Source organism: Phoxinus phoxinus, assembly GCF_949152265.1.
Source record: "Phoxinus phoxinus genome assembly, chromosome: 3".
NCBI lineage: Eukaryota > Metazoa > Chordata > Actinopteri > Cypriniformes > Leuciscidae > Phoxinus > Phoxinus phoxinus.
In genome coordinates this window covers 7,700,772-7,710,815 of record NC_136878.1, presented here as the reverse complement: position 1 = coordinate 7,710,815, position 10,044 = coordinate 7,700,772, and the positions used below count along the sequence as shown (strand labels likewise).

The 10,044-nt window shown below is 38.4% G+C and overlaps 1 protein-coding gene across 1 annotated transcript; it reads right to left on the bottom strand.

Moving 5' to 3' along the window:
- Positions 1 to 261: 261 nt before the first annotated feature.
- On the bottom strand, positions 262 to 8,726 carry tesca (tescalcin a). Its single transcript, XM_079608638.1, has 8 exons — positions 8,599 to 8,726; positions 6,296 to 6,365; positions 5,883 to 5,963; positions 2,193 to 2,332; positions 1,596 to 1,657; positions 1,409 to 1,516; positions 1,071 to 1,118; positions 262 to 398 (listed from the first exon to the last, which is right to left on the bottom strand). The coding sequence occupies exons 1-8, from the start codon at positions 8,657 to 8,659 to the stop codon at positions 321 to 323; spliced, it is 648 nt and encodes a 215-aa protein (XP_079464764.1). The 5' UTR covers positions 8,660 to 8,726; the 3' UTR covers positions 262 to 320.
- Positions 8,727 to 10,044: the final 1,318 nt, after the last annotated feature.

Below are 10,044 nucleotides of genomic sequence, written 5' to 3'. Positions count from 1 at the left end.
AATCAAAATGTCTGCGAGCATGTCAGAGTTGAGATGAGAAGCCACAAAAACAGCCAGGCCTCAAGGGGTTGTTAAATATCTTCCAAATATGTATAAACACACTGTGTGTTTGCTTTGCCTCAGAGGTCTGGACTCTGAAGTGTATCCCCCAGAGCATGTTGTGGTCACTTCCACCATATCTCCATCATTGGAGATATTTCAGAGAAAGAAACCCAAGTAAACTCAATACTAAGGGTTGAATCCGTGGGAAAAACTTTAGATGTTTCGATCAAAAATAAAGACTGTGCTGAGAAAGTGCTGTTCAGACACGGAAATTATTCTCACTTCCCACAATGCATGGTTTCCAAGTTCCAAAAGTGAACACTCATCTTGGTCTCGATCTCGATGTCTTTCAATATCTGTTGGAGAAACGTTGAAAGTTGAGGTATGAATAGCATGCATGTCATTTTATTAGTATATTTAAAGTCACAATGAAATCAAAATGGACAATTTTTGTTTTGTTTTTAATGGAATATTGCAGTATTTATTTTAAATTATTTATCTGTTCGCACCATTTACAAAAAAAAAAAAAATTATTATGTGATCTTTAATCAAAATATTTTCTCCATCTCTTCTCTGATGACATGTTTACTGGAGCGGGGATGGGACAACCTGTCACATATATGAGATCACAGCGATTCGATCCATCAATTCCCGATTGACAAAATAAAGTCCAGCCTTTTACATTTATTTTGTATTCATGAAGTCGTTTCACTCAGATATATGCCACAATAGGGAAGAGAAGACTGTCGCAACTTCAAAGTATACTTCCGCCTGAAGTCATTTTTGTCATCAGGAGGGTCCGCGGACGGTTGTTGTGTCCATGTGGACAGTGCGTGTACAACAGCACATGTATGAGTGACGAGTGCTTGAAAACAAAGTTCACTAGATAGTATGCACATGCCGAATGTGACTTTCCGTGCTCACGCTATACCCAAAGGAGTTTACTTTGAAAGGCTTTAAAAGATGGAGAAGATTACATAGAAAATGAAGTATATTACCCAGGCCTTAAAATGTTATAGAGTGCAAACCTGCATGAACTGTTCAAAGGTGATTCCCTCATAAAATTCATCAGGACCCTAAAAACAAAAAAGTTTCAGTTACAAAATCACATCAGAATTTGACATTGCAGTGGCAATCAGATGATTTTACATATTTACATAAGTCACTATATCATACTCTTTCCGTTGTCTGGCAGAACATATGTAAATGAGAACAGCTCATTGGATATTAAAATACAGGATGTGAGCACGGGCTAGGAGAGAAAATGTAAAGTGCCAACAATGTGATGACATTACATCATCTAGTGACATTTAGCTACTCTCCATTGAAAATAGTTGGCAATACTGATCATGGAAAGTCCCCGTACCATCCGACCCACTGTCTCACTGGCGACTTCCAGCATGGCAGCATCTGAAATGGCTTTGGCTGTTTCTGCTCCTATGGTTTCTGTGCTAGACAGCAGCTCCTCTACCACCTGCGATCACAATTACAATCAGTATCAAGTCGTGTTACGGTGTTTGTAGCTATAAAAGTACAAGTCAAATGATTCTTACACGTTTATATTCATCCAGAGTGATGACGCCATCATTGTCAGTGTCGTGCATGTTGAACAGAACTACAGAGAAGGAAATATGCTTTTACTAAGTAGTTGTGTGGTGTGCATAAAATAAAATTGTAAATCAGCAAAACTGTATAAATAATACAGAGAGAAATTGTTTCTAATAGTATCTCAAATGATGTTAAAATGGGCATTTATAGTGACGCTTGACCGTTGTTTAGATGTTCTCACACAGGATAATTCTATGTAACATGTCAAAGTATGTTAAAGGGGTAACTTTATTTTCTCACCCTTATGTTGTTCCAAATCTGTACAAGTTTCTTTCTTATTGGAAGTGTGGCTTCCATCAACTGTCTGGTTACCAGCATTCTTCAAAATATTTTCTTTTGTTTTCAACAGAAGACAGAAACTCATACAGGTTTGGAATAACATAAGGGTGAGTGAAAGATAACAGAATTTTCATTTTTGGGTGAACTATCCCTTTAAAGTTACATTGCCGTGTGAGATCTGCAAAACTTGTGTATCAACTTGTTTAGATCAAAACTGCAATTGAAAGAACATCTCTTTGCAGTCTTTATTTCTTTATTCTCACAGCGTAGTTTCTCCTTCTTGATGGTTTTTCTCTCCTCCTCAGCAATGTGTGGTTTGGGTGGTTTGAAAAATGCCAGGACGGTAACGAATTCCTCAAAACCGATCTCCTGCAAACAGCCCTTCTCCTTTTCACCCATGTTCCTTGATGACAACACACACACATTATAGAATGTTACATTTATGAGTATACATACAAGTATTACTGTATAATCTTTGTATTTCATTGCAAAATGAAAACTTTTATAGTCTAACTCTTAATTTGTTTTTGGGATATATATGCATGTCAAACTTTACCAGCATACAGACAATATATATATATATATAATATAAACAAAATTATAAATGCAATTATAAACGCAACACTTTGGTTTTTGCCTTCATTTTTTATGAGCTGAACTCAAAGATCTAAGACTTTTTCTGTACACACAAAAGGCCTATTGCTCTCAAATATTGTTCACAAATCGGTCTAAATCTGTGTTAGTGAGCACTTCTCCTTTGCCGAGATAATCCATCCACCTCACAGGTGTGGCATATCAAGATGCTGATTAGACAGCATGATTATTGCACAGGTGTGCCTTAGGCTGGCCACAATAAAGGGCCACTCTAAAATGTGCAGTTTTATCACACAGCATAACAGCATAAAAAGAAATAGGCCTTTTGTGTACATAGAAAAATTCTTCAGAAAAGTTCAGCTCATGAAAAATGAGGGCAAAAACAAAAGTGCTGCGTTTATAATTTTGTTCAGTGTATATTGACTGTACACAATTTTAAGGGCCGTTCACACAACACTGTTTTCAACTATTGTTTTATGCATTTTGTCCGTTTATTTACACAGCGTTTTGGGGGGCCTGAAAACGCAAACTTTTGAAAACGATACTGTTATCGTCTCCATGTAAACTACAGAAAGGCAAATTTGTGAAAACGGTGACATCATGTTGCATGCACGTTATGTGTTCAGTCTATAGGCAAGTATAGTGTTTCTTTACAAAGTGTCATCGCCAACTACTGGCCTGGCAGCGGAATACAGCGTTTTAGTCGTTTTCACGGATCCGTGTGAGCTGGGATCATTTTGATAACGTTCTCGACTTAAAAAACGCAAAGGAAAAATGCTAAACAATTCATGAAACTACAAAAATAGATAAACATCAAACCACATCTACAAAAAAAGCTGTGGACTTTCCTTTTAAAACGGAGATGCCTGCAACCAACACCTGCACCCAACACATGCACTCTCCCTCCTGCCATCCACCAGGCCCAGATGGTCTTTCACCTGCCTGTTTAAAAGTCTCTTCAACAGATCACTGGAGGAGTGTGAAGTTCCCTGCTGCCTCAAACGCTCCACTATCATTCTGGTCCCCAAAATCACTGGATTTAATGACAACAGACCTGTCGCTCTCACATCTGTGGTCATGAAGTCGTTTGAGAGACTGGTGTTAGCCTACCTGAAGGACATCACTGGACCCTTGCTGGATCCTCTTCAGTTTGCATACAGAGCGAACAGGTCTGTGGATGATGCAGGGACTGCATTACATCCTGCAAAATCTTGACAGACCTGGAACTTACGCAACTTTGGCCTTCAATACCATCATGCCTGATCTTCTCACAGCCAAACTGAATCTGTCAGTGGATCACCAGCTTTCTGACAGATAGGCAGCAGCTAGTGAGACTGGGGAAACCAGGACCAGCAGCACTGGCGCTCCTCAGGGTTACGGCCTCTACCCACAACTCTTCTCAATGTACACAAATGACTACACTTAAAAAAAAAAAACCTCTGTTAAGCTCTTCAAGTTTGCAGACGACACCACTGTCATCGGCCTCACCCACAACGGTGACAGGTCTGCATACAGACAGGAGGTCGTACAACTGGCTGCCTGGTGCAGTCATAACAACCAGGAGCTGAACACGCTCAAAACAGTGGAGAGATGATAGAGGACTTCAGGAGGAACACCTCACTCTCCATCATGAACAGTGGAGTCATTCAGGTTCCTGGTCACCACCATCTCTCAGGACCTGAAGAGGGACACTTACATAGACTCTGTTGTGAAAAAGGCCCAGCAAAAGTTGCGCTTCCTTCGCCAGCTGAGGAAGTTTAACCTGCCATGGGAGCTGCTGATACAAGTCTACTCAGCCGTCATTGAGTCTGCTCTATGTGCTTCTTTAACCGTCTGGTTTGGTTCAGAAGATTACAACGGACAGTGCGGACTGCTGAGAGGATTATTGGTGTTCCCTTGACCTGTACTCCTCCAGAGTGAGGAAAAGGGCAGGTAAAATCATGACACTCCACTCGTCCTGTTGTCTCAGATCACTGGGCACTAAAATCCAACCGTCTCCATTGACTTTGTATTGCCTGAAGCTGCCTCCTTGTCAGTTCTGACTTATAACAAAAAACAAAACAATGTCTAAAAGCTGCTATGTGACAGGGTGTACAGCAAACAAGCTAAAAACCCAGAAATATTTTATTAGCTGTCGACCCCAAAAAACAAGCATTTAAGGAGACAAAAAGGGATACAGGCAACTGAGACAGAGTGCAACATGTCTTATCACTCTGAGAACTACTACGCCCACTCGAGGGGAATGTAATCGGCGAAAGGGACAGCTTAGCTTACAGAAATTAAATGTACTATAAAAAAACTGACATTTGGATTTTTTACTTACCAGTGACAAAATGTTTACTGCACACGTAGTGTATTTTTTGTGCATACTGAGTGTCAGGATTCCACCATTTACCCAATCGTTCCAGCTGATGCTTCATGTCTTATTGCCTGTATCCACTTTTGTGTCCTTAAATGTTAATTTTTGGGAGTCGACAGCTTATAAAAACATAGTTCTGGGTTTTTTAGCTTGTTTCCTGTACACCCTGTCACATAGCAGCTTTTAGACATTTTTTTTTTGTTGCTATTTGTCAAAAATGACAAGGAGGCAGCTTCAGGCAATACAAAGTCAATAGAGACGGTTGGATTGTCCCCCCCCCCGGTGGGCGTGGTCTTCAGATTATGTCTCTATTACATTGGGTGTGTAAATGAAAAGGCTTGGATTTGGTGTTGGTAACCCAATGCACAGGACAATGGTGACACCAGAATGATTCTGAAGCTTAAAATAGAGAATTATTTTAGACGAATATGCTTGTACTCTTTCACTGACTAGATATTTAAAATAATGTAGGCCACTATTTACTGGTAACATAAGACATTTGGCATTATCAGGACCCACAAATATTCCAACATTGCATTGTTATACATCATATTCAACATGATATACTGTAGTACTGACACTAAAACTCTGTAAACTTAAATTTTTTCTCACAGTAATTTTCAGTTTGGGTAAACTATACACAATACATATTGTCAGTCACTATCCACGATACATATTGTTGCATTTTTGTATTACGATAAATTGTGACACCCCAACCCATACTCAGAATTTGTTCTCTGTATTTAACTCATCGAAGTTAGTGAACACGCATTTAGAGCAGTGAGTAGTAAACACACACACACACACACACACACACACAGCGATTGGGGGTTACATGCATTGCTCAAGGGCACCTCAATCAGTTCCTGCCGGTAGTGAGAATCGAACCCACAACCTTCGGGATACCAGTCTGACTCTCTAACTATTAGGCATTGATTATTAACTGATTCTAATTCTGATATGGACCTATATGTTAGTGTATTTCCTTTTCTGTACACACCTTGTATCAAAGAAGGCCTCAATGATCTGTCTTCGGATTGGGTTGAGGGCCAAATCGGTCATATTCTCAAGGTGTTCACGTCTGAAATTTAGAAGAAATGGTTCTTTTTACACCATTTCATTATAATGATTATTATTTGAGTGTTTCAAAACACACAATTCAATAATACACACTGTGTCATATGATATTAAGCAGAACTTGCATCAAAATTAGAGAAGCTAACTGGTAAAAACAACATATTGCAACAACAGATTTTGCTTATTGTTAAACTGTAACTCAAAAACTGCGTCCATAATTTGCAGACCTTATGGCTCTGCCCTAACACAGGCATCAATAAAGTGTGTGATAGATGACCGTATTTGTTTACAGTCAGTATAGTCTAAATAAGTGTCATCAAGTCATTTGTACAGTACCTTAAAGTGTCTTCATCTTGAGTCAGGTACATAAATCTGTTATGGAGGTTTTTCATCTGCTCTATGGAAACTAAAGTGAGAAAAACAGCAAATTCAGGAAGATTTCAAATAACTTTGCAGGTCAATGCAGTTATGAAGGAGTGATGGAGACAGAGAATAGACTGCGTCCGAAATCGCATACTCTCTTGAGTAGGTGCTTATTTTGAATGAGTACATACTTTACGATCGCTAAAATAGTAAGTTATATATAGTATGAGTGTGTGTAGTAAGTAATCCAGACGTACTACAATCCCCATGTTGTCATTGTCATGTGACCTACCAGCGTCAGTTGCGTTGCCTGCTTCACTTCCTTTTAAAAATCCTCTCCTGTGGCCTCGTGTGATAGTAAAGTGTCCATCCATCGTATGCACACTTCAGAATGTCATTGGGAGTATACTAGTTGATCATCTGGGTACCTTTTTGCCCTTTATGATACTGTGAATTAGGACATACTTCTTTTGTCACATACTGTTTTTCTCCTACTATATAGTAGTGAAGTATGCGATTTCAGATGCAGCCGATATATGTGTGTGTGGGTGGGGTGCAAGATGAATTGATAATGAATCATATCATCAAACTGAGTTGTTGAACAATGGTTGTTTTATTAGGTAACCATTAAAAACTCTAATGTGGTTCCAGCCTCAGATTTCAACTGCAGGGAGGTGATGGACTCAATGTACAACACTGTCAACATGCCACAGTACAAATTGTATTTATAGATATTTAGTCAACCAAAATGGAATGTGCAATCAATCCCTGATCTTATGACAGCTGACACCAGATCAAAACACTCACTATTATTGTTGCTCATACAATATGCATTTAAGATGTCTATATGTGCTAACTGTACAGTAAACAACTAACATTAACAAAGGTTAATAAATGCTGTAAACATATATTGTTCATTGTTGTTTATTTATTATTGGAGTACGTTTTACAAGAAAATACGGTTTCAGTTTTTCTACTTCAAAATTTCACCATTTCTTTGTAATTTATTTGTGAAATTTACTAGCAATTTCTGTATGAAAATGATTTTAAAGTGACATAGAAAATAAAATATTGAATAATTTTTAGTACGGTTTTTATTTAGATTTTATTTTATTTTTAATTTGTACATTTTTATGATCTAATGAATTGATTATTACGAACACCCTGCAGTTCCTTTTACAAAGCCCTGATATAGACAATTATTTTCTGCTGTTAGACACTTCTCTTTAATGGTGGAAATGACATGAAGTCATAGGCTATTATCACACATGTATCCAGCAGATAACAACCGCTCAAAACCATAGACTGTAAAAAAAAAAAACCGATAACGCAGGCTCATCCGGGTCACTGAAGTCCGCGACTGCTAGGAGCAAGTTTGTGGAAGGTTTGCATTTAGTGAGCTAATAAATTATTAAAACTCAGTCAAATCAATATTTTGTGTACAGTTATTTAATTATGCCATCCAGTATCGTGGACTCGCTGTCTCTTTACAAACGCAGCTGCTGCCATTTTGTGACTATTGTTTTGTACAATGTTGGATTATGATACGAATTTTTTATTTATGTATCTGAAATCAACATATCTCCATAATTATTCATGTGGCGAAATGTTGTGTAATAAACTGACTTTAATACATACCATATTTTATTAAATGTCCAGTTTGAACTTGCCGCGCTAGCAACTGCACTCAGCGGAAACTTTGCGTTAAACACCTAAGTTAATAAAATATTTCAACTCAGATCAATATTTTGTGTCTAATTATTTACTTATGGCAAGTGGCCGTGTAATAAGCGGGATAATGCCCTTACTTCCCACTCATAAATTATGAGTGGGATTAAAGTGGGAGTGGGAGCTCCTTCTAATTTACTTCTACATTTTAAACTGAGTGAAATTAGGGGTTGGATTAGGCTGTTGTGAGTGTTGACAGTTCATTACTTTATTGCATTACATTACTGTATAGTATAAGCATTTTAATATGCATTTGTTGTACGTCATCGAAATATAAGAATAAACATTAACTATGTTTGTCATTAAATAAACTATTTGTCATTAACAAACATATGCTAAAGCAAACATATCACTAATAAAGTACATTTGAATGTACATGTGGTTTTTTTAACCATGCATGGTACTATTCTTTGTAGATTGGAGTATTGTGAATGAATACCACAGTAGGCTTACCTTATACTTTTTGTTTTTGTTAGTGTCTAGGTCTATAGTTTAAGCACACCTGGAAACATTTAGCCGTCTACGTATTTAGAAAGTTAGATACTCACAGCCAGTTTTATCAGCCAGATCTTGGAACTCAGGCACTCGCCCTGACTGAGAAGCTCCCATGTTAACGTCCGGATGAGACAATCATAACTTTCGCAATGTGCGCTCACACTTTGACAGCAAGGCTCCGCCCCTCTCATGAAATATGCAAATAAGCAGCAGTGACACACACACACACACACACACACACACACACACACACACATTATGGCTCATCCGGTTTATATACGGTACTTTCTATGGGGTTTTATTGGGTTTGCGATCCGAACATTATTTTGAGAACCAGACATTTACATTTGATAATCTCCAAAATACATAAAAGAAGACATCCTAGCGTTTCTGTCATAGCAATATTTGGGGTCGTGGTCAATAAGATTACTAAATATATATAAAATAGGGTGATATCAGGTAAAATGGGCCATCAGGTAAAATGGGCCATTTAAGGTTTGGGGGTCCCAGCCCCTCTGGAATTTAAAGCCAATGACTGCAAATGATTTCAAACTGTTGTCATAACTGTGCTTGACAAGTAACAGGTGATTTGATTGGTTTATGGTTGATATGGTGGGTGGGGCAATAATTAAAATCAGGAGTGCACCAGAAAGCTGCATGGTAAGTAGCCTGGCATACCAAATCTAACTAAACTATTATAAGGATGATACATCTATAAAAAAAACTAACAGGCACATGAAAAAAACTATGTATAATATCTGTCTTGATGACATCAATCAGAAATAATGTTGTTAGTTTGGTATATGAACATATTTTTAGAAAAAGTGATGTTTTTCTCGGCGGCCCAATTTACCTTAACCCACTGAGGTCAAATGGGCTACATGGTTTCAGCTAAAATGGGCCATCATCTGTGTCAATCACAAACACACATGTGTTTGAGTGTGTGTGTGTGTGTGTGAGAGAGAGAGAGAGAGAGAGAGAGAGAGAGTGTGTGTGTGTGTGTGTGTGTGTGTGTGTGTGGTGGTGTGTCTGTGTGGTGGTGTGTCTCACCATGACCCGACCCCACACACCATGACCCCCTCAACAGTAATAATGGTAGATATTTTATTTACAGTGAGTATGGCACACACTATGGTGACCCAAAATGACCCTAAGGCTACTGAGGAATGGGTAAAATGTGATCCATGTTCTGCCTGGTTTCATGAGAGCTGTGGTGAAGAGAATGGTATCTGTGATGACGATGGTTTCATTTGCAAAGACTGTGTTTGAAAAATGTTTTCGTCACACACACACACGTTATCAATTTTGAATGTGAATTTTAGTAATTTGCACATTTCGTTCTAAGTGTGTTACACACACACACACACACACACACACACACACACACACACACACACACACACACACACACACACACACACACACACACACACACACACACACACACACGCACACGGCAAGGCAAGGCAAAACTTTTTTAATTGCACATTTTAATATGT

What these genes read in the sequence shown, in the direction of transcription:
- tesca (XM_079608638.1), bottom strand. Translation starts at nt 8,659, where the DNA reads ATGGGAGCTTCTCAGTCAGGGCGAGTGCCTGAGTTCCAAGATCTGGCT. An exon ending in CAAGATGAAGACACTTTAAG is followed by an intron (nt 5,964 to 6,295) that starts GTACTGTACAAA and finishes TCTAAATTTCAG; the next exon opens with ACGTGAACACCTTGAGAATA. An exon ending in GAGGCCTTCTTTGATACAAG is followed by an intron (nt 2,333 to 5,882) that starts GTGTGTACAGAA and finishes GTTGTCATCAAG; the next exon opens with GAACATGGGTGAAAAGGAGA.